At 45.6% G+C, this 22,948-nt stretch overlaps 1 protein-coding gene across 2 annotated transcripts; it reads left to right on the top strand.

Moving 5' to 3' along the window:
• Window positions 1–334: 334 nt before the first annotated feature.
• Window positions 335–22,347, top strand: Slc35b4 (solute carrier family 35 member B4). 2 transcript variants are annotated; one of them, NM_001106590.1, is made up of 10 exons: window positions 339–633; window positions 7,200–7,313; window positions 10,291–10,393; window positions 11,613–11,662; window positions 14,838–14,919; window positions 15,124–15,184; window positions 16,368–16,477; window positions 17,569–17,644; window positions 18,871–18,946; window positions 19,693–22,347. In NM_001106590.1, exons 1-10 carry the CDS (start codon window positions 557–559, stop codon window positions 19,937–19,939), a joined length of 996 nt encoding a protein of 331 aa, NP_001100060.1. In that variant the 5' UTR covers window positions 339–556; the 3' UTR covers window positions 19,940–22,347. The 2 variants fall into 2 exon arrangements, with proteins under 2 accessions (XP_038963218.1, NP_001100060.1); XM_039107290.2 differs by lacking the exon at window positions 7,200–7,313 and having other exon boundaries at window positions 335–633; window positions 19,693–21,388.
• The last annotated feature ends 601 nt before the right edge of the window (window positions 22,348–22,948 follow it).

Raw genomic sequence — 22,948 nt, 5'->3', positions numbered from 1 at the left:
CTATGATGAGAGTGGCAGTTCAAGCCAAGGCTCAACCTCAAAACTTTTGGGTTCACTGTTTTCCTAGAAGTCTGTTTAGATTTTACAGGAATTTCTACGCTCGCTCAGTTTCAGGTGAGTTGTTTCAGATGCTAGAATACTCTAATGAGTAGTCACAAGTCTAGAACACACAAGCTATTTTGTTGAATCTCATTCCCTACGGAACACGAACAGCATTGGGACTTTATTTCCCAGAAGGCAGTGCGGCATTGGATCACGCGAGGCTTCCGGGAAACTTGCCTGTTTTTTTCACGCCTGCCGTAAAGGCGCGCGTTCTGCTGGGACATGTAGTTTGGACAGCCCTTGGACAGCCCCTCAAATGAATGGGACTGGGTAAAATTGAGAACTACAGCTCCTTGTCTGGCCGCGTCTGTAGCAGCCGCAGAGGAAGAGTTGATCAAGAAGGTCCTCAGAGAGGGAACTGCTGGCCGTGGTGATGTTGCGCGCGGGTTTTCTAGGGTAGCGATCTGGAAGGGCGCTTTTTCTGCGCGCTGGCTCCCCGTGCCCCGCACCGGCCATGCGCCCGGCCTTCGCGGTGGGCCTGGTGTTCGCAGGCTGCTGCAGTAATGTGATCTTCCTAGAGTTGCTGGCCCGGTGAGTGACCCTCTCGGGCCGCGCCCAGGTTCTCCAGGCTGGTCCGGGGCTGCTCGCCCTAGCCCCCTCCCTACCCGGCTATACGGGATACCCACGCAGTCAGCAACTCCGCAACCCTGGCACTCCTCCAGGTTACATCCCCTGTGCTCTCGGCATCTCGATGCCACACTTTGGGAGTTTGAAGCCTGGAGACTTTTTCATATGACTGATCCTAGGTCTCAAGGAGCCCCTCTCCTTACTACTCATCCAGCTCTAGCGCCTTTCGCTGCCTAGTCAATGAATGACACGTGTCTATCTGTAGCAAAAGTTTCTCACAGTCCTGTTTTGTACACGTTGCAAAGAAAGTTTCGTTTGCGTGTGTGTTGACATGTCTTGCAAAGCATTTGTTTTTATTGGTCGTAGAAAAGGATGGTTCTGAGCACTTAGACTTGTGAGTGATGCGGTGCAGATAACTACTGTCACCATGGTCCCTGAGCATTTAGCACATTACAGTCTTTAGTTGAGAAGCGTGCACTTTTGAAATGTATTTGGGAACAGGGTTGGCTTTGTGCTAGTGTCTTACGAATACTGTTGGGTAACGCTGTGCAAAGTTCAGTAGGCAGAAGTTAGAAAAGAGACAGGAGGTGGACTGGAAACCAATTAGGACTAAACAGCTCGAGTTAGTAATTTCAGGATTGGCTCCTCTGGCAATATAGCCTTGGCCAGTTACTTAGCTTCTCTGGGTCTCCTTTTTCAGGCAGTTGAATACTATCTTAGTTCAGCCTGCATGCTTCTGAATCTATCTGCTGTGTGTCGGTTGACTATCGGAACAACCCTATGATCGAGTTACATTGTTTTGCTGAAAGAGTGGCAGAGCAAGAAATGGGGTCAAAGATGTCTCTCCAAGCTCCTAACCCAGTAACATTTCCAGATCCCTTTCATTTTTGAACTTGAGTTTTGAACATAGTGTGATGTCTGGTAGCAGTGTATTCTATTTGATACTGTTGGTTTAAGCCCTTGTGAAGTAAGCAGTTTATTAATGGTCAACTCTGGGTTATTGTTTACCATTAGAGAACTTATCATTTTATTATGCAGAGTATTGATGAAGATTGATTGTCTTGGGAATGAAAATATACTTCAAAAGAAGGAGACTTTGGAATTTGATATATTTAATATATTTTTAAATAAGAAGGTGATATATTCAGGCCAGCTATATAAACAAAATCAGATAATTGCATTGAATACGCCACTAAATTAGGTGAAATCTCTGTGTTCTAGCTTAGGAGCTCTTGGCTACAGCACTGTTAGCAACCATCATACGGGTAGGTGATAGCTCCTTCATTCCCATGGTTTTGAATGAGATGCATGAGGAACACTGGCTGCACACGGGTGGCTTGCCTTGCCTTCTCCCTTACAATTTGTTAAAGTACAGGCATACATTGGCTTGTTGTTGTTGTTGTTGTTTTGTTTTGTTTGTTTTTTGTGATAGTCCAGAAAAGTTCCTTTGTAAATCTGCATTTTGTGCACAACTGAGAGTTTTCCTTAAGAGGTAAGGAAGGGGACTTATTAATGTAGTACATGAGACTGATAGCACGAATTGCCTGATTTGCTTAAGTAAACTCTGACTTCCCACTGTAAAGCCGTGAAATCTGACTTGATTGGGCCAGATAGTCTTTAAAGTTCCTTCTAGATATGATCTTGAAATTTGTGGCTTTGATCTTGAGGAATTACCACAGAAAGCTCATTATAAAGCAGGAGCTGGGCTTTTGAAATGGCTTCCTTGGAACACTTAGGTGTCGCTCTGAATACAAAGGCTGAAAGACTTGTTGAAAGAAGGGAGTGTTGAGCCATTTTTCCCCAACTGAAAAACAGATTCAGTTTCTTCTTGCTGACTTTTGTAGACCTTTAATTGGTGCCAGTGATAATTGGTACACAGCATAAGCAGCTTCACAGTAATAAGTGAAGTCTTGATTCCCTTCTTAAGGTGCATATGCTAACCTTGAAAGCATATCTCTCTCTCTCTCTCTCTCTCTCTCTCTCTCTCTCTCTCTCTCTCTCTCACACACACACACACACACACACAGCCAATGAAGCAGGTAAGGTATTGTGTGTCTTAACATCGGGATAACAATCTGAAAGATTTTATTTTCCCCTTTAGTACATGACATTGAGTTAAATAAGAAAGTTTTATGTCCAGGAAAGAAAGAAAGATCTGCCCAAGTCATTCCCTTCAAAGTTGCTATTTTTTTTAAATCAAATTTGGGTTTTTGCCAAAGAAAATCCCAAGTAAGAAAAGGTGTCTGCAATTGATGGTTATAAGTCTTAAATAAAGTTTAAGAGAAGGAAAGATTCTGGGAAAACATTTCAAGTTTTTATTTTGAAGCTTTAAAACGAAGTATTCCAGTTAAAAGAACCCTTCCCCTTGAACTGTGCCAGCAGTGTATCCCTCAAATGCTCTCTGCATTAGCTTAAAGAAGTGTTGAATGTCAGGTCGTAGGAATACATCATACATCTCCTATGGAAAGACAAGAAGTAGAATAGAATTATCAGAGGACCAGTGGGAGGGAGAACAGGAACGTGGTTCCTGGTGAGACTTCCTCTGTGGTGCCCTAAGATTAGGGGGTGGTAATGGTTGCACATCTAAACCCTGGTAATAGTAGCAGTGATGTACCAGCCCTAGTCATTCACCACGTAGTCTGATCTAACCCTGTACATGTGACTTCCACGTCCTTAGCCATGAAATGCGGATAAGTAAAGGGAAATAGCAAAGATCATATGAAGGGCACAATTGTAAACCTTTTAAACTTTTAAAATCTTTTACACAAATACTAAATATATGAGCACATTTGCTTAAAGTGAGGCCTGCCCAACCCTGTTGACTTGCTTGAGTGAAGGCCAGACTCTGTCCCAAGGGGCTCCTACACACTGAGAGATCTTCAAAATAATGACATCTGTCTTTTCTCTGGACCTCTATTCCTGTGTGTGTGTGTGTGTGTGTGTGTGTGTGTGTGTGTGTGTGTGTGTGTGTATGTGTATGTGTGTGTGTTTGGTGTGGTGTGTGTGTGTGTGTTTGGTGTGTGATGTGTGTATGTGTGTGTTTGGTATGGTGTGTGTGTGTGTTTGGTGTGTGATGTGTGTATGTGTATGTATGTGTGTGGTGATGGTGTGTGTGTGTGTGTGTGTGTGTGTATAGGGACACAGGCCATCATTTGACCATTTCACGATGGCACTGTGTTCTTGCTGCCTATAGTTCATGATTGACTCCCAAGTGCTTCTCTTTTTCTCGAGGGCAGAGATCCAGGTCCTGCCCACTGAGAGAGAGCGCTTCCTCACTGTGTAGAGTAGCTTCCCCATAACTACTCTGTAAGGACTTTGGCCCAAGCTTTCAGTAGAAAGTGGAAGGGAAAGCCAGAGAAGTATTGCTTCTCCAGTGTGGTGCTTTGCACTTGATGCATATTTTCTTATTGGATTCTCATGACAATATAGCTTTCATTTTATAAAGGAAAAAACAAAACAGGTGTCCAGTATGATTGTTTAAAAGGGTAACTAATGGGCTAAAGAGGGGCTCATGGTTAAAGTGCTCATTGTACAAAGTAAGGACCAGAGTGCCTGTCTTAGTCAGGATTTCTATTCCTGCACAAACATCGTGACCAAGAAGCAGGTTGGAGAGGAAAGGGTTAATTCACCTTACACTCTCACGTTGCTGTTCATCACAAAGGAAGTGAGGACTGGAACTCAAGCGGGTCAGGAGGCAGGAACTGATGCAGAGGCCACTGAGGGATGTTACTTACTGCCTTGCTTCCCCTGCCTTGCTCAGCTTGCTCTTTTATAGAACCCAAGACTACCAGCCCAGGGATGACACCACCTGCAAGGGGCTGGGTCCTCCCGCTTGATCCCTAATTGAGAAAAGGCCTTACAGCTGGGTCTCATGGAGGCATTTCCTCAAGGGAGGCTCCTTTCTCTGTAATAACTCTATCTTGTGGCAAGTTGACACACACAACCAGCCAGTACAGTGCTGATCCCCAGAACTCACATAAAATGCCTGTAATTCCAGCCTGGAAGCCTGGAAAGGCAGAGACAGTTGATCCCAGAGCAAACTGGCTACCTCTGTGAGTTCTGGTCTTGATTGAAAGATCCTGCTTCAGTGCATGAGGTTGAAGAACCATTAAGGCTGATTCTGGACATCAACCTTGGTACATCAAGCTTACATGTGTGCATGTCCACAAGTGTACTCTCATACATGCAAACATCCATATGTACACATGAACACAATACACATACCCACACACACACACACACACAGAGCGGGGTGGGGTGGGCAGAGAAAAGACAGCTGTCGATATTTTGGAGACCTCTCAGTGTGTAGGAGCCTAGATTGGTCAACTTCCTGGGTGTAGTTGCCTTTCTAGTATGTGGCAGAAGCTGTTAAGTGCTTCTCTGGGACCTGTACAACAATAACAATAGAGAGATAAGCACTCACATTGTTGCCATTTTAAAGAAAGTGGGATCTGGAAGTTTACTGTCTTCCACACACACACTAAGTGACAAAGGTGCCCTTGCGTGTCAGCAGGAAACAACACGGAGCACCATGATTCTCAGCTCTGCCGTCACGATCACACAACACACCTCTCGCATGCACAAGTACAGGCACGCTCCTTTCCCATCAGGATCCAGTAGGGGACCCTTGAAAGTCTATAGATTCTCAGGGCCCCACCCCAGGACAGTGAAATCGGGACTGGGAGGCTGAAGCTCTCCAGGAAGGCGGGCTTCACATGGCTTCTTCCTTCCTTTGTCCGCTTGCCACTCACAGTACTGGAAGTTGAACCCAGTGCTTCCTCCACACTAAGTAAGTGTTGGGCAGTGCCACTGAGCTAAATCCCTGGCCCCTTTCCTTTTTTTATCACTTATAATTTTGAGAAAAACACCGCCTCAGTCACCCACAATGCTAGCCTTACATGCTTGCACTGTCATGCTGAGCCTGGCCCATAGGTTCCCAGGGATCAGCCAGGACAGAACTGACTAGCACTGTGCTGGGAACCATCTAGAGTTAAATGTCTGCTCTTTTGTACTGACTAATGGTTTTAATTAGAGTCTTGAATGAGGTGAATGTCTTACACAATCATTTATGGGTCCCTACAAAGTTTAGCCTTGTCTCTTGAACCAAGTAACTCTGAAAGACAAATTGTTGAACCGTGTCTAAGGCGGTAGGTTTCAAGAAACCTTCACAGGCAGCAGAGCTTTAAGTACAGCACCGTGTCTGTTTCAGATGGCAAGCCTAGCTCTGGTGGATTGGTGCACTCCTTGCCTGTTACTGTGTATGAGGGGTGTGGTTAAGGGTTTGCACTGGGGAGATAGCTCAGTGGTAGAGTGCTTGACTAGAATGCTGGCTAGTTTTATGTTAACTTGATACAACATAGAGTTACTGGAAAAGAGGGAGCCTCAATTGAGAAAATGCCCTCATAAGATTGGGCTGTAGACAAACCTGTAGGACATTTTCTTAATCAGTGTTTGATGGTAGAGGGCCCTGTGCATTGTGGTTGGTGCTATTCCTGTGGAGGTCATGGGTTCTACAAGAAAGCAGGCTGAGCTAGTCACGGGGTCAAGCCAGTAAGCAGCACCCATCCATGGCTTCCACATTGGTTCCTGCCCTGACCTCCTTTAGTAATAAACACTGATGTGGATATGTGAGCCTAATAGACCTTTTTCTTCCACATTGCTTTGGTCATGGTGTCTCATCACAAAAATAGTAATCCTAATTAGGACGAATAGCGTGTTCAAGGACCCAGTGCTGAGTTTGTCTATCTTGCCGTTAGTGTTTAGCAGTCATGGCACCAGTAGAGAATGGAGTTGACTGTGGTCGATAGCATGGTGTTGATGTATAATTGCTTTAATGAGCCTCCGTTCAGTGCTGTCAGGTGCGTGTCTTTGGTTAAGATGAAGACAGACTCTAAAGCTGGGTAATACTGCTCACTTGGGACATCTTTAGTGAGAGAACAGAATTGGGGGAGGGGCGGTTCAAGAAAACTGTCAGCACTTCAGAGAGTCTCCCGAGGGATGTCAGAAATGTCTTTCTGACATGTGTTCCTACTATTGCATGTGTTCTTAATGTCACCATGGAAGACTCCCAGCTCTTCCATAGATCACTGAAGAGGACCTGTTAATTCCAGGGATATCTCTTGACTGTAATATATTGGCTCACCACGGTAAGAGTTGTGGAGAACTGCCATGCACAGTCAGTTTTAGTTTACTGATCCATCCCCAGAACCAATTTTTGATAGTTTTTCTTAATCACCCTTACATAGACGCACAATTATGTTGATTTATGTACAGACACGTATATGTGCCCTATTTAAATAGCAAGCCTCTTTCTCGTCCCAAGAACTGTTTGTCACTCGTTGGGGATAGTCTAAAGCCACATCCCTGTCACCATCTGACCAGTGTGACCCGTGGGATGTGAGAGCCAAGATGAAGGACGGTAGGCTGCTGAAATCTATCCACTCTATTATTTTGGTGCTGTAAATATTAACGGGTTCTGATGCTTTTTATTTGCGTCTTGCCTCATTTTTTCTCTCTGTTATTCACTGCAGCACACATCCAGGATGCGGGAACATCGTCACGTTTGCCCAGTTCTTATTTATTGCTGTGGAAGGCTTCCTTTTTGAAGCTGACTTGGGAAGGAAGCCACCAGCTATCCCAATAAGGTCTGGCACATTCAGTCTTGTTCAGCCCTTTTGAAACCTAAAAGCAGTACCAGCACAAGTATGAGCTGCATGCTTCTCACGTTTGGGTAACAATGGAGACAGGAGTTTCGTGAATTACATTGTTATGTTCTAGAAACCTATTTTTAGAATGAAGTTCCTGCCCACTACATTTAAGTATCTGTGATGGGGATAAGTGTGTATGTATAATACAGGGTCAGAAGGACTAGGGTGACCACAATACTTATGTATCCGTCCTTTATGTTGGTAGAATTATTGATCACGCTGAGTGGTATCGTTAAGCATCTTGAAAATAATTGGCTTTTGGAAACAAGGAAGCAATAAGTATACAGCATGGCAAGTCACTAAATGTCACTGACTTGTTTGCTCACCAATGGGTAATTTTATGTTGTGTGACTTTCACTTCAATTAAAAGAAAATGATTGACAAGCTAAGGAAAAGTTAATGCCAGACCTCCGTCTATCAGACCAGGTGTCTCCGCAGGCCGAATGCCATTGTTCCCGTGTGGGACAACTTGATGGAGGTGTCCTCCTAGTAGCAAGTGTTCAGGAGAGCATGTCACTCGGTCTCCTTGGGTGTGACATTCCCCTGTGAATGTCTCCAAGCACTCAAGCTCACCCTTGTTCTTTTACTGCCTTCCTTTGTAGCTTGCTGAGCTTTGCTAATGTTTACTTTAAGTTTTTGTCACCTTCCTTTGGGTTTAGTGTCCGCATGAACTCTCTGCTCCCACAGGCCAGCCTTTGCATCACACGGGAATCTGACCATCTGGGTTTTCTTAAACTTCTTTGGATCTTGTGACTCCCTCCACTGTTTTCTTGGAGCAGGGTGTTTGGTGGTAACAAATGTATATAACAGCACCCCTGCTGGCTAACTATTGCTCCCATTTCAACCTCTACAGGGTCCTCTCAAACATAACTGGCTGGCCTGGAGCTCACATCATAGACCATGCTAGTCTCAAACTCACAGAGATCCACCTGCCCCTGCCTCCTGAGGGTTGAGATTAAAGGTGTGCACCAACATGTCCAGCCCGCCTCTACCATGTCGTTATGGGTCTTACTGCTGTTAAGTCCCCATGGTCTCATCTTAATTAACATATCCCCTTACAGTGATTATTTTATTTTGCTTAGGTCTTTCATCTCCACAAACAGTTTCTAGGCTGTGTTATATTAGTAGCCACATGGAAAAAAATTAATTATCGGGGTTGGGGATTTAGCTCAGTGGTAGAGCACTTGCCTAGCAAGTGCAAGGCCCTGGGTTCCGTCCCCAGCTCCGAAAAAAAGAATAAAAAAAAAAATTAATTATCCTGAAAGACCTTGATAAATGCTGCTTCCCAGTGGCATCCCATCATGGGGACATTTGGCAAGAAGCCTTGTAGACTGACTAACAGATGTGACTTAGAAGTTGTGGGGAGGCTGACACCAGTGGTCCTGCATGCCTGGTGCATTCTTCTCTATGTTAGTTGTCAAGTTCCTCAGACTGTTAGTTAACATGGCCTGGGCTGTGCTTACCCACGGGGCTGTCTGTCCAGCTCCAAATCTGACCAGCAGCAAAACAGAAAGGTAGCGTGAGACTCAGGGCTGTTTTATTCTTCAGATGTGCAGACACAAAGCTGTTCAGAATCCGTGCCCAAGGGTGAATATTTTATGAACAGTGCAGAACCATTGTTTACATTTGCCCTGGATTGTCTAGGCATTTATTTAAAGTTTTAAAAATATTTTTGAGGGGTTGGGGATTTAGCTCAGTGGTAGAGCGCTTGCCTAGGAAGCGCAAGGCCCTGGGTTCGGTTCCCAGCTCCGAAAAAAAGAACCAAAAAAAAAAAAAATATTTTTGAATGAATCATGAAATTGCTGATATGTAATCCCTTGACCCACAAGAACATGACAAGTTGATATAACCATCTTGACTATTTCCTAGGAAAGATGGGAACATACAAATATAAAATGTTTTCATCTATTTGCTTGCCCTAACTCACCCATAGTGTCCATTTACTTATTATATATATCCCTTTCCCTCTAAGTCATGACCACAGGACTTTTCAAGATGGAGTCTCTTTAGTTAGCGCTACCTGGGGTGGAGCTGAGCATGACCTTGAACTCCCGATCCTTCTGCTTCCTGACTATGTGGCATTGGCAGTGCAGCCCAGGGCCTCCTCCATACTAAACAAGCCACTCATGTCAGTGGAGCTACATCTCCAGCCCCTAGGGTTTGGTTTTTAATTTTCATCTTAATTTAAGACTTGTGAATTCTGAAATGACAGACTCTGGCCAGGCAGTGGTGACACACGCCTTTAATCCCTGCATTTCGAAGGCACAGACAGGAGGAGCTCCGACAGGTAAAAGCCACCATGCTCTACAGGGCCATCCAGGGCTGCACAGAGAGACCTTGTCTTTCAAAAATGAAATAAAATGAAGTAAAATACTCTGATTTTAAGTATCTTAAGTTCTATCCAAATCAAGGGGCGGCTTCATTACTTTAGAGCCTCCCGGCTCAGCCTGTGGAATAATTGTCACAGTGTCTAGGTGAGCATGAGCTTGACTTAGCACATCTCTGGGGTCTGCTTTTTCCAAAATGAAGAAAAAATTAATAATATATACATATCTGTATAGGATCTATTTAAGGTAGCCATTCTCCAGAGAGCTATGAAATATATCTACAAGGAGATTAAATATTAGAAAGGATTATCTGTTCACGTAAACTCTCTTGCTATTGGTTAGTCAATTTTTATAAAACCTAGTTCTAAGTGATTTGAAAAGTATTCAAGCGTTTCCTTAACATTCAATAGTTCAGACCTTCCCCATGCTAGTCTGGCTCTGTCACGTATTTGGATACGTAGTTTCATATTGACCATGTAATAATGGTTCTCTCTACTCCAAATGTCTTGTAAACCAAATATATGTATTCCTTCTGTCCCAGAGTTTCCTGAAGCAGTGGGTCTATGGGCTGTTCTCTGTCACTGCAGGTACTATGCCATCATGGTGACCATGTTCTTCACGGTCAGCGTAGTGAACAACTATGCCCTGAACCTGAACATCGCCATGCCACTCCACATGATCTTCAGATCGGTAAGTGCCGCCTGCCCAGTGTGGACAAGGAAGGCTTTCATCTGCACTGTGAGGCGGAGAGCGGCCGGGGAAGGAGACCTGAGTGCTTTACTTTGATTTATCTCAGGTTCATATATGACTTTAATAATATTTTTAATCAAATTAAAAATTCTCTGGGGAATTCACGTTCCTTCCTCTGGCTGCCTTTGAACTCACACTTACTGTGGGAGTTTTGTTCTTGTTTTCCCCTACCCTCTGCTGTGCAGTGTTGTGCTTTGTAGTTCAGGCTGGCTTGGAACTCTCCATCCTCCTGCCTCAGCCTCCTGGGTGCCGGATTATGGGCTTGTCCCACCACACCTGCAGGACAGTTGTTGAAGAGTGTCTCTCTCGTGTGATAACCCATCCCCTCATCACTTCAAGTGTGATGAGCCGTCTCTGTAGCTGGTGTGGGAATAGGAGCCAGTGTCCCCAAAGAGCAGGGAAGACAGCGAGGGGTGTAGGTGGAGCCCAGCAGTCTACAGAATGGGTGCTGACCTCTGTATGATGAAGAGTCCTGTTCCTACAGGGACTCACGTGAAGTAATTACAGTGACGGAAGAGGCCTTCGGAACATTGACACACACCACTCGGTTGACTGACACCTCTCCAGAGGAGAGGAAGATCCCTGCCTGCCTTTCTTTATTGAGGGTGGAGGCAGGAAAAGCTCACTGGAAGTCAGTACATGGGAAATGTGACAGAGCAGGTCCAAGAGACCATCTAGTCCTGTCAGTCATGGCTTTTGTGATGACGTTAAATTGACCTTTTCAGAACCCACACCTTTTTAAAGAAAAGATTTATTTATTTATTTATTTATTTATTTATTTATTTATTTAATGTATGTGAGTACACTGTCGCTGTCTTCAGACACACCAGAAGAGAGCTTCAGATCCCATTACAGATGGTTGTGAGCCACCATGTGGGTGCCGGGATTTGAACTCAGGACCTCTGGAAGAGCAGCCAGTGCTCTTAACTGCTAAGCCATCCTTCAGCCCTAAGAACTGATCGTTTTTATTCATATTGTATCTTGCAATGATTTTACTATTTCACGGGACAGATTTTTATTTTATTTTATTTTATTTTATTTTGCCTTAGTGACTCTTCCTCCTTCACCCCACGTTTTCCTTCATCACTTTTCCTACCCGTCATGAATCATGAAGCTTTCCCTAGTGCACTAAAACCCCCGCCCTTGTCTTCTTTTACAGGGCTCTCTGATTGCCAACATGATTCTAGGAATTATCATTTTGAAGAAAAGGTAACAGCACCCCTTCATGTCCTGCATGTGGAAGTGACATCCCAGGCCACCTCCGTGCACTGCTCGCCTTCCCTCTTCCCACGGTGGTGATCGGACTCTTCTTGGTCACCAGCCTTTTCCTGGGTTCTTTCTCTGAGAATCATGGGTAACAATGACTCTCTAAAGGCAACTGACCAGGTCAGAGGCTCTCGCTGTGGCTTCCCATGGGGACAAAAGCTCTCGTTATCACTGAATCTTAGTGCTTTGCCAGCTAACATTAGTCCATACAGAGCTCCGCTGTGCAGTATGGTCACTGTTGGCCACATGTGGACCTGACGGTATCTAAGCAAAATAAGATGCAGTATTTTCCCACTTTGGCTAGGTGCATTTTAGACACGGAGCAGCCGTGCATGGCAAGTGTCAAGCACATTGGGGAATGGACATGGAGCACTTCCGGGAGCGCATGGCAGGTCTGCGGGGCAGCTGCTGAGAAAGTGCTTTGTTGCCCATTTTAGTTTTATTCTTGGCTTTCCTGGGGCTAATCCCAGGGCCTTACACATGCTGCAAACACCCTTATCATTAACCTGCGCATTTACCACACAGAAGATGCTGATCAGTGTGATGAACTAGGGAATCATTTTAAATGCTAAGAGAAGTCCCAGTAAAGTCCCAGTAGACATGAAGAAGGGGCAGAAGAAGGGGCACCTCCCCCTCAAGCCTCAGCCCTCACTGCCAAAGAGAAGGGACATTAGGGGAGACAGTACAGAGTCTACAAGATTTCTCACAGCAAGGTCACCTTCTCTGTTAAAACCAAAATTGTGCAAGTGATGCCATGTTCCAATTGCCTGGTTCCTAGTCTCGGTATTAGGGCTCTCTAGGCTGGGGAAGAATCCGCCCACTCAGAGAGGGAACCTAAAGGGGTTGGTTTTGTTTTTGAGATTGTTGTTTGAGACAGTCTCATTATGTAACCCTGGCTGGCCTGGACTTAGGTATGTCAACCAGCTGCCTCGAACCCACAGAGATCCACCTGCCTCCGCCTCCCAAGTGCTGGGATCCAAGGTGTGCGTCACCCCATCCACCGGCTTGTCTAGAACCTACAGTTTTTAGGTAATAAGGGCTATATCCAAACAAGGACAATTGTCCTATCTTGATAGGCTCCTTCTTGTGTCCTGTATCTCCAGAGGCTGTGGAGTCCCCAAATCCATTCTCTTGCGTGTGAGCTCTTTGTGGTCCTCTCTGCTTTAAGCATATATAGTAAATGACCAGGGCTTTTGTTTAAGATGAAGGCTGTACTTGTTGGTAGCTAGAGTTCACCTTGGAACAGACCTGTGTTCCTTCTTAAGCTTGAATTTGGTTCATAATAAGATTTTTTTTCTTTTCTTTTTTTTGGAGCTGGGGACCGAACCCAGGGCCTTGGCTTGCTAGGCAAGCGCTCTACCGCTGAGCTAAATCCCCAACCCATAAGATTTTATATATATCTTGAGGTCTGAGGCTCCAGGGGGAGGTGGTGGTCGCACATGAGCATGCGCGCGCGCGCACACACACACACACACACACACACACACACAATGCCGTATATATGGCATTATCGTCTCCTGATGCAGTCTTACACTGTCACACTGTCCTGTGTTGTTCTTGGATCTGTTTCCCTTAAGAGTATTTGGAATCTGTTATGCTGAGTCTGAGCCTTTGACCACCCACAGAACAGGAATTTCTCTAGTGTTTCTATATTCATTCTTCCCCTCCCTCCTTCTCTCCCTCCTGGTGCTGGGGATTAAACCCAGGGCCTTGTCCATGCAAGGAAATATCCTGCCACCACAAGGCTTACCTTTCTTCCTTATACATAAGGTTTTATATATTCTTCATATATATTTCTCACATACAGGGTTCTATTAGCATATATTAACTATATGCAATCAACTATACACGTTATGATTTCATACACACATACTCATATATGTATAACTATATCTATATATAGACATAGATATAGGTAGGTATAGATATAGAATGCATTTTGATTGTGTTCATCCCATGTGTCCATCTCCCACTCCTGCTAAGCCCTTCCTCTTCCCAACCAGTCCCTTCCACTTCCTCACCTCACTTTTCTGTGTGGACTCCCCCTCACTTCCTCACCCCACTTCTCTATAGTGAACTTCCCCTCACTTCCTCACCTCACTTCTCTGTGTGGACTCCCCTCACTTCCTTACCTCACTTCTCTGTAGTAGACTCCCTCTCACTTCCTTACCTCACTTCTCTGTGTGGACCCCTCTCACTTCCTCACCTCACTTCTCTGTGTGGACTCCCCTCACTTCCTCACCTCACTTCTCTGTGTGGACTCCCCCTCACTTCCTCCCCTCACTTCCTCACCTCACTTCTCTGTGTGGACTCCCCTCACTTCCTCACCTCACTTCTCTGTGTGGACTCCCCTCACTTCCTCACCTCACTTCCTCACCTCACTTCTCTGTGTGGACTCCTCTCATTCCTCTCTCAGTGTCGTGGCCAGTCAGCCTTTGATGAGGTATTGTAAGCAAAAGGTACAATGTACTGGAGTAGAAAAGGAACAGTGACTCACTCTGAATTTAATTTCTTTTTATCCTTCCTGGGGCCTTTTCCTTGATTACCAAGACTCTGAGGGGATCATAATGATACAGTTTTAGTTAATGCGAAATGTCACCAGTTATGCTGCCTGCCCTCTATGAATCTTCTATTCCTCCCTTTACCCAGCATTGCCTACGTGTTACAAAATCATTTAGGTTATTCAGATTGGTTTTAAAGAAACCCCTTTCCTGAATGGGCATTATTCCCCAAGTTTTGAGTCTCATGCCTGATAATTTCTTGTTCTGCTTGAATAGTGTGTGTGTGTGTGTGTGTGTGTGTGTGTGTGTGTGTGTGTGTGTGTGTAGACTCAATTCTGGGCTCTTAGGCCTGGAAAAGCCACAGGTACAGGTGAAGCCTGGGCAGGTTGCAGAGCAGAATGCAATGTCATGTGACATCTGGTGTGTTTCTGTTTTCTGGTTTTGTTTTCTTTTCATTTTCTGATAAAACTGTCTGCTGGTCCACAGACTGCTAAGGACAACTGCTGGAAAGTAGTCCCCTAGTGATACTAAAGAGCTTTGGACTTGAATGACATACTGTGCGGTGGTAGATCCCATGAGACGTGCCCTTTCCTAAGCTGTCTTATCCTTATTTTCAGATACAGTATGTTCAAGTATACCTCCATTGCCCTGGTGTCTGCGGGGATATTTATTTGCACTTTCATGTCAGCAAAGCAGGTGGTAAGAGTCAGCTTTAAATCATTTCTGTTCACTACTTGTCACCGGCCCCATTATCAAGCACCTATGAGTAATGACAGGAATTGAGTGCTTACGTAATACAAGGACTCAGCTCAGGAGGAACGGGAGGAAGCGGGCAGCAGAGCTGCATGTCTGCATGTTGCTTGCAGTTCTGGTCCCTGGACACTGTGTTTTCTTATTTCCTAGACCGTCCAGTCCAGCTTGAGTGACAAGGATGGATTCCAGGCATTTGCATGGTGGTTACTAGGCAAGTACAGTATTTACAAAAAGCTAATTACCTCTGCACTTCTGTTTGCTGAGTCTTCTCCTGTGGGGCACGTTTCTTGGCAAGAAGTTTAGGCTAAACTAATTATGCCAAGGAGGAGAGTGGCACTTGGGACCAATACATCTCTGAACCTTAGTGTTCAAAAAATCAAGAGGCTTGTGCCAACTCTTTAGGCATCGAGGTCTGTGTAGGCCCATGTTTCCCATGGCTGTAACTGTTGTAGAGAGAACTCTGCCATTCTCCTCAGGACTACATGGAGGGAGTCTAGAAGGATCTGTGAAAGAAGGGCAAGTTAGAACCCTTGATTCAGTTTCCCAGGGATGCATTTCTAACTCTTGGGCTTATTTTCTTCTTAAGTTAAGTGCTCCAAATGGCAGTGTTCCCAAGTCAGCTCTCATGAGGATTTTTAAACATACAAGCATCTCTGTGTGGAATTCATTAGGCAGCTCCCCCAGGGCCTCATCTCCACTTGGCTTTGGAGGGGACACTGCAGTGTTTGTGGTAGTAACAGGAGAAGGCTAATTCTGATTGGGTGAAGAAGGTAACAGGAGAGAGTGCCCTCCTTTTCGGGGATTTGGACATTAACCCTTTAGTTGCTGTTCTTCGCTGCTGTGAGAGTAGAGTAGCAGCCATTTTTATACAAACCGCTAGCAGAGCAAATCGATCCCCTTTCTCAAAAAATATTGTGTATTGAGTTTTTTAAAGGTCTTAAAGTTTTTTTTTTAACCTTTGACTCAGCAGTTCCATTTATGAAAATTTATCCTAAGGAAGCAAGTAACATTTCAAGTTTTTGTGTATATTGATTTCAACAAAATAACTGGAAATCTAACTGGTCCCACATCAAGACATTTAAATGTGGTACAAGCACATGATAGGGTGACGTGCAGAACCTAAAGCACATTGAATAAGGGACATAAAGGAAAAGTCCAGAGAACCTCCTGAGAAGGCAGGGTATAAAGATGTGTGGACAATCTCATCCTGTTTTAGTATACAGAAATATGTGTAAGGATGTGGACTCGGGAAACCAGAGAGGACTGGCTGGAATCACTGGGGTGGTAAAGTTTGCATATCTTACAGTTTACGGTAGTTGCAGAACTGGAACTCACACTGTCACCTTGAGAAAACACGGGCAAAGGCATCTTGTAACGTGGTGGCTGTCTTCTAGGTATTGGAGCACTGACCTTTGCTCTGCTGATGTCGGCAAGGATGGGCATATTCCAAGAGACTCTGTACAGACAGTTCGGGAAACACTCGAAGGAGGCACTGTTTTATAATGTAAGCAACTTCTTAAACTCCAAGAGATGGAGTTTCCAACTTATGATATGCTGGACTGAATGAAATGTTGTGTGATTGACAGATGGTGTTTTCATTTGTAACCAGCCTTTAGACAGAACACCGGAGTGCTGTAGGAAGGGGGACACTGTGTAATTTGAATGACAGGTATTCCTATGAGATGACCATGACCAACCACATAAAATGCTTAAAGAACCAGGAGCCAAGGCCCACAAAGTCCCCATAGGTAAAATTGTTAAGCCAATATGGAAAGCTGGAAGGGAGACATAGTCCCCAAGCAGCAGGACAGGAGTGTGGCCATCAGCGGGGCAGTTGGGGAATGGGAAGGGGGCTTTACCCATGTGGTGGTTCCAGGACCTGAGCTTCTTCATCGGAAGGGGTCACAGGGCACTCGCTCCTGTAGCCCTCCACCTCCGTCCCCTTCTGTACTGCTATGGCATAAATATGGCCAGAGAACTAACTGCCCTCTGAGGCCGGGACAGCCCCTCCCATGTGCAGTTAATCCCTACAGGCAATTTGACACATTCACCTGGAGCTAGAGTTTGTGGTGGGGATTTTTAAAAGGTAAACATTTTATTTGGTTTGTATCTTTCATTGAGAGCAATGCCAAGCACAGTGACAGCTCGGCAAGAGTCACTGTGACTTGATCTCACCTTGAGCTGTAGTGAGGAGGGTGGAGGGTGGCAGACTGACGTCCTCTTCCTCTTTAGCCTCTTCCTGTCTGTAGATTGTCCCCACATCTCTTTCTTACGAGTTTCTAAATCCTTTAAAATCTGTGTGGGCCATGTAACTTCAAATCTAGTATGTAGCAACTCGTTTTGGGCACAGTGACTGTGTGCTGAGGTCGCCATTTCCCTTGTAGAGGGAAGGACCCTACTCCTTTGCCTGGTTTTCTCCATGGTGACCATCAGACTCCATACGATGTCATCCCATATGATGTTGAGGGCACAGAGGCACGAGACACCTCATCTCAGGGCTTTCTTGCTCCCTGGCCTGCTTGAGTCATTGTAGATCTACTCTAACTGCTGGGGTGGGTCTGCAGTCTCCTGTGTGTGATCTGTTTCCTCCCACAGCATGCCCTTCCACTTCCCGGTTTCATCTTCTTGGCCTCTGATATTTACGACCACGTCGTTCTGTTCAATAAGTCTGGTAAGTGTGGGGTCGTGTGGCAGTATTACCTCACAGTTTCTGAGGCAGAGCCTCACGTTTATGTTTGCCTCAGCTACACCTTCATCTCGCATTCTTCTAAACCTCTGCACCTCCAGGTGTCCAGATGGGGCTGCTAATCCGTAGTTCTTCCAAGCTCTTTGCTATTCTCCATGAATAAGAATGCCCTATGCCATTGTGTGTTTGCATTTGAACCTGGAACGTTAAACTTTTTTTTTTTTTTTTTTTACAAAACATAATTACTTTATTTATATACAGGTAATGTATAGAACTTACATTTTAATATTTTAGAAATTTAATGTAATATAATCTAAAATAAACAGTGGTTCTTTAGACTTTTCAAACTGACTATATAAAGTAAACCCAGAGAAGTAAGGAAGCCTCCTGTTTGTCTATCACCTTTTAGAAGGCACGTTAAACGTTTTGAGAATGCAAACAAGTAGTCCTGGCGTGCAGCTGGGACTGGAGCCCTGGGAAGCTGGGTGGCAGCCTGGCTGTCTCTGTTTCTCTTCTGCCGTGAAAGGCAAGATGCTTACAGATCCTCGTTGCCTTGGCGCCAAACTAGACAGAGCAAAATAATGACAGGGCTCACCTCCTAGCTACAGATTAAATAAACAAGATAAAGTAATCACCAACAAGATTTTAAAATGAAATGGGAAACGGGTGTGAAGTGTCTGTATGCCGATGAGCTGCTGTGCTTTCGAGTGACTCCATGGTAAGTTGACGATAGCTGGTCAGTCCTCTGGAAGGGCCTCATATACAACCTGATCATCTAAAAGGGTTACGGCGATAGGCGAACAATAGGAAAAGCCGTTTAAGTCAAGGCTGTATGTTGTACACAGCACAGGTAGTAAATGCATGCTATACCACATCAGGCCTATTCTGCCTGTGCTGGTGTTGTATCTGTCTTTTGACCTACAAATGTGTTATGAAAGTAGTGTGAAAGAGAGACCACGAGGCTCTGAATGACAAAGCATCGTTCTCATTATTAATATCACGGCTGGTGGCGACCCTGGGAATCCTCATAGAGCTCCACGCTGTGGTTAGCATGGGCTGAGACCAGGTAAGTAAAGAGACGTATGCCAACTGTATTTTAAGGGAAGGTGCTTCTGTTCCTGTTACTCATTTTGCCTGTCTAACCTTGTTCAAACGATGCAAGGTCTCACTACCCTGGCCGGCATGATTGTGTCCTCTCTTCACCTCTGCAGAGCTCTATCAAGTTCCAGTCCTCGGAGTGACTGTGCCCATCATGTGGTTCTACCTCCTCATGAATGTCGTGACTCAGTATCCTTCAGTCCTCTGCTCTTCGTGTCCCCATGTTGCTTTGACAGAGGATTATTTAGTCTAACAGTGTAGGGGACATGAATTTGGTTTTTGCCTTGACGTATATGATAAGCTGGAGACAGACAGACCCATTCATGAAGCCACTCTGTAGAAGGGAGAGAGACAGGAATGGTGCAGCAGGCCAGATAGGTCACACAGAGGAAACAGGACCATGGATGGGCTCACAGCTGGCCATGCTATGAGATGAAGTAGTCAGAGACCCCTGCCTAGGCCCCTGGTGTCCTAGGAAATACTTATTATTCATGACTGTTATGAGTTGATGCAAAGTTCTGAAACAAACTTCAACTTAAGACCAATTTAAAAGTAACCATGTTACTAGAAGGACCTTACTACTGTGAGAGTCATGGCGTCTTTAGATATTGAAGCAGATCGAGGTTGACTGCCTCCTTCTGAAACCCCATAGATTTGCCATACAGAGCTCCAGGAGAGGTTGGAGGGCCACGGAACAGACAGAATAAGGTGAGTAGGATCACCTTTCTGAGAGTGTCACTCCGGCATTCGCTTGAAGATGACCTGTAAGGACAATCTGAAGTAATGGGCTTAGGAATGACAGGGCCAGAGTCCTTTGGGAGTCCTGCTAAGGAGAGGCCACAGAGTGAACGTCATGTTTTCTCAGCTTGTCAAATGGAAGCCAGGACTCGAAGCTAGCCCTAGTTTACAGAGAACAGCCTTAACCAGTCCTCCAGATACGTGTGCATCCGGGGTGTGTTCATCCTTACCACAGAGTGCAGCTCCCTCACCGTCACACTGGTCGTGACTCTGCGAAAGTTCGTGAGCCTCATCTTTTCTATCCTGTACTTCCAGAACCAGTTCACCCTGTGGCACTGGCTGGGCACTGTGTTTGTCTTCACCGGGACCTTAATGTACACAGAGGTGTGGAAAAACCTAGGGGCCACAAAAAGTCAGCTGCAAAAGGACGACAAGAAGGACTGAGGTCTGCCCGGACAGACAGTCGCTGTTATGTGAGAGTGGCCTCGGCTGCAGGTCTGGCCATCATTTCACCTGGGCTGAAGCCAAATTACCACAGTATTGAAGCAGAGCTTCTTCTGACAGGATGGGATGGCAGCATTTGTAGACTCCACGTAGGCATCCCTGAGATAGAATAAACAGAACAAACAAGGCTTCCAGGCAGACTGTCGGGAAGCTTCCGCATTTGCTTTTCACTCTCAGAGCTTGTAGTTCTCTACCTGTGTTGCACTTGTTGCTACCGATGATTCTTTGCTGTGACAGCCTATGTACCTCTCTCCTCCCATCACCCTCCACACTGCAGCACTTTGCAGCGCAGTCAGTGCTCCAGGCACAGTCAGGCCCTGAACAATCCAGTGGACGGGTGATACATTAGACCCCAGGAATGAGGCTGGACTCCCTCCAGTGTGGTGAGAGAGAAGCAGTTGACCCCAGGAGCACAGCCCTTGAGATACGTGAGCTGGACATTGGTGATGCTTTCTGTAGTAGAGCAGTCCTGCAGCCATCCTTGCACAGTAGACAGGAAAAAAACTCGGAAGTGGATCGAGAAGAGGGAGGCCTTTCCAGCCATCTCCCACGTGAAGCCCCTTGGCCTGTTAGGGAGATGGAGAAGGAAACATGGCCAATACAGCTCACTCTTTCAGCACCCTGAGAGACTATTGCCCCTGGGAACCTGGCCACACATTCACATGGGTTTCAGACGTGTGTCTGTGAGAGGTATTAGGGCCTGGTAACCAGGCCTGAGAATTATCATCGGTCAAGTCATCGATGATTGATTGATTGATTGATTGATACACAGGTGTGAGAGTGGTCAAAGCCCAGCTGCCACAGAGTGGAGTCTTATTTTCCCATTGATATGGGGCTGCTTTTGGTGGGTGTGCATGAGAGGTGGCATGAGACAACATGTTTACATACAGAAACAGGCCTGCCTCTTCTGCTGATCATTCTGAAGGTCCGAGTTTCCTCTCCTGGATCCTCTTGAGGAAGAGTAACCCTGTTGCATAGCAAATGGTGCTTGTGTGCCCTCAGCTGGATTGTATGTGATTGAAGAGCAAGGGCTCCATGTTGGTTCATTTCCTCTTTTCTTCTCTCAGAGCCAAACCCTCATTACCCTCACCTAGCCATCTGCTCCTCTGCAAACAGCTAAACTCACTGACTCTCTCACGCATGAACAGCAGCCTTCCATTCTATCGCTATGTGTACACTATGCTCTTACACTGAGATGCGGCTCTCCGTGTCTCCTTGGCTCACTTGTAGTTTTTTGTTCCTGCATCTGAAGATGCTCTTTGATGGGTCTGAACAGCAGAGAGAACTGAACAGCAGAGAGAACTGTCCTAACCCTCTGGGTGCCCTGGGAAGGCAGTTAAAACGACTTTACTTTGTGTTACATTAAATGCAGATGCTTTCTCCACCTAAGTCCTCGTTTACAGACTGAATCATTCTGGCCATTGACACCGTCCCAGTGCTGGAAATGGGCTGTTCCTCAAAGATGCTGAATTAGATGGAGCCCATTCGCAATCCTAGAAGCTCCTTAGCTACTTTGAAATATGTGTGGTTGCCTGGACCAATGTTGCTATAAATACCAAGTGTTAAATGTCCCCTTAAAAAGACAGTAATAAAAAGTACTTTTTTCCTTCCTGTTAACAGAAGAATCTGTCCCTAGGGGCTCTTGAGGCTCAATTCCGATTACTCCTGAAGGCTGTAGCCTTTAGTTAGCCAGTGCTTCCCTTTTTACACTGGAGAAGTACCGCACAGCTCGCAGTTCAGACACTACTGGCTCTAACCCCTTAGGGTTTCAGATCGTGTAGCCCTTTGCCGGTTTTATTGAAGGAGATGCAGGAGCAGGTCAGAGTCAGAACTCACAACAAAATGTTCACCTGCGGGAACAGAGCACAGGAAATGCTCTGTGAGCACTGCTGGCTCAGGCACAAGCAAGTGCCCCAGCTGCTTCCTCCCATGCTGTAGATAAAAGGCAGTGTATCTAACAGACAATAGTTACGATTTTGTTACGCTATTCTAAAGGTTCTGTTTTCATTTTAGTTGTGTATCTTCATTACACAGGGCCCTGAGGTTGAACATTTTCCTACAGTTGAGTACATCTGCCATGCTCTGTCTTCTGACACTCTCCTACAGTTGGGTATGTCCCCCACACTCTCTTCTCCCCTTGCTCTCCACCTGTCAGGCCTGTTGTTCCCTTGAACAGTTTGGCTTCTACCTTCCGATCACATACACACCATGATTTTATGTCTCTACAGAGTCCAGGAACTACAAACAAGAGTACATAGATGGTGTTTGTCTTCCCTCCACTAGCTTAATCTCCTAATAGGACCATCTCTGGATACATCATGAAATCATCTTTATAAAAGTCATTCCTCTTTGCTTATTTTTTTTCACGTGGACTATAAAGTTTTTAAAAGGTCAAGTAAGCCATTTTACCAAGGGCCAGGCTCACCGAAATGTAGAGTAATGCCTATTAAACACCTTTGTTCATCTCCAGAGATAGAGCCTATCACTTGTCTCAAAATAGAGCTTAAGACATGTAAAACTCTAGAGTAAAGGCCAAATAGCAAAGGACACTAGCCAGGGAATGTAGCACCCATGAGCCCACAGGACCGCATGACTCCCTTCTGAGGTGACAGGACAGGGAATGTAGCACCCATGAGCCCACAGGACAGCATGGCTCCCTTCTGAGGTGACAGGACAGGGAATGTAGCACCCATGAGCCCACAGGACAGCATGGCTCCCTTCTGAGGTGAAAGGACAGGGAATGTAGCACCCATGAGCCCACAGGACAGCATGACTCCCTTCTGAGGTGACAGGACAGGGAATGTAGCACCCATGAGCCCACAGGACCGCATGACTCCCTTCTGAGGTGACAGGACAGGGAATGTAGCACCCATGAGCCCACAGGACAGCATGACTCCCTTCTGAGGTGACAGGACAGGGAATGTAGCACCCATGAGCCCACAGGACAGC

The sequence above is a fragment of the Rattus norvegicus genome, chromosome 4, assembly GCF_036323735.1.
Source record: "Rattus norvegicus strain BN/NHsdMcwi chromosome 4, GRCr8, whole genome shotgun sequence".
Lineage (NCBI taxonomy): Eukaryota > Metazoa > Chordata > Mammalia > Rodentia > Muridae > Rattus > Rattus norvegicus.
Note: the sequence above shows the minus strand (reverse complement) of the source record. Positions and strands in the feature narration are given on the sequence as shown.

What these genes read in the sequence shown, in the direction of transcription:
- Slc35b4 (NM_001106590.1), top strand. Translation starts at nt 557, where the DNA reads ATGCGCCCGGCCTTCGCGGTGGGCCTGGTGTTCGCAGGCTGCTGCAGT. An exon ending in TCATGTCAGCAAAGCAGGTG is followed by an intron (nt 14,920 to 15,123) that starts GTAAGAGTCAGC and finishes CTTATTTCCTAG; the next exon opens with ACCGTCCAGTCCAGCTTGAG. An exon ending in CTCATGAATGTCGTGACTCA is followed by an intron (nt 18,947 to 19,692) that starts GTATCCTTCAGT and finishes CCAGTCCTCCAG; the next exon opens with ATACGTGTGCATCCGGGGTG.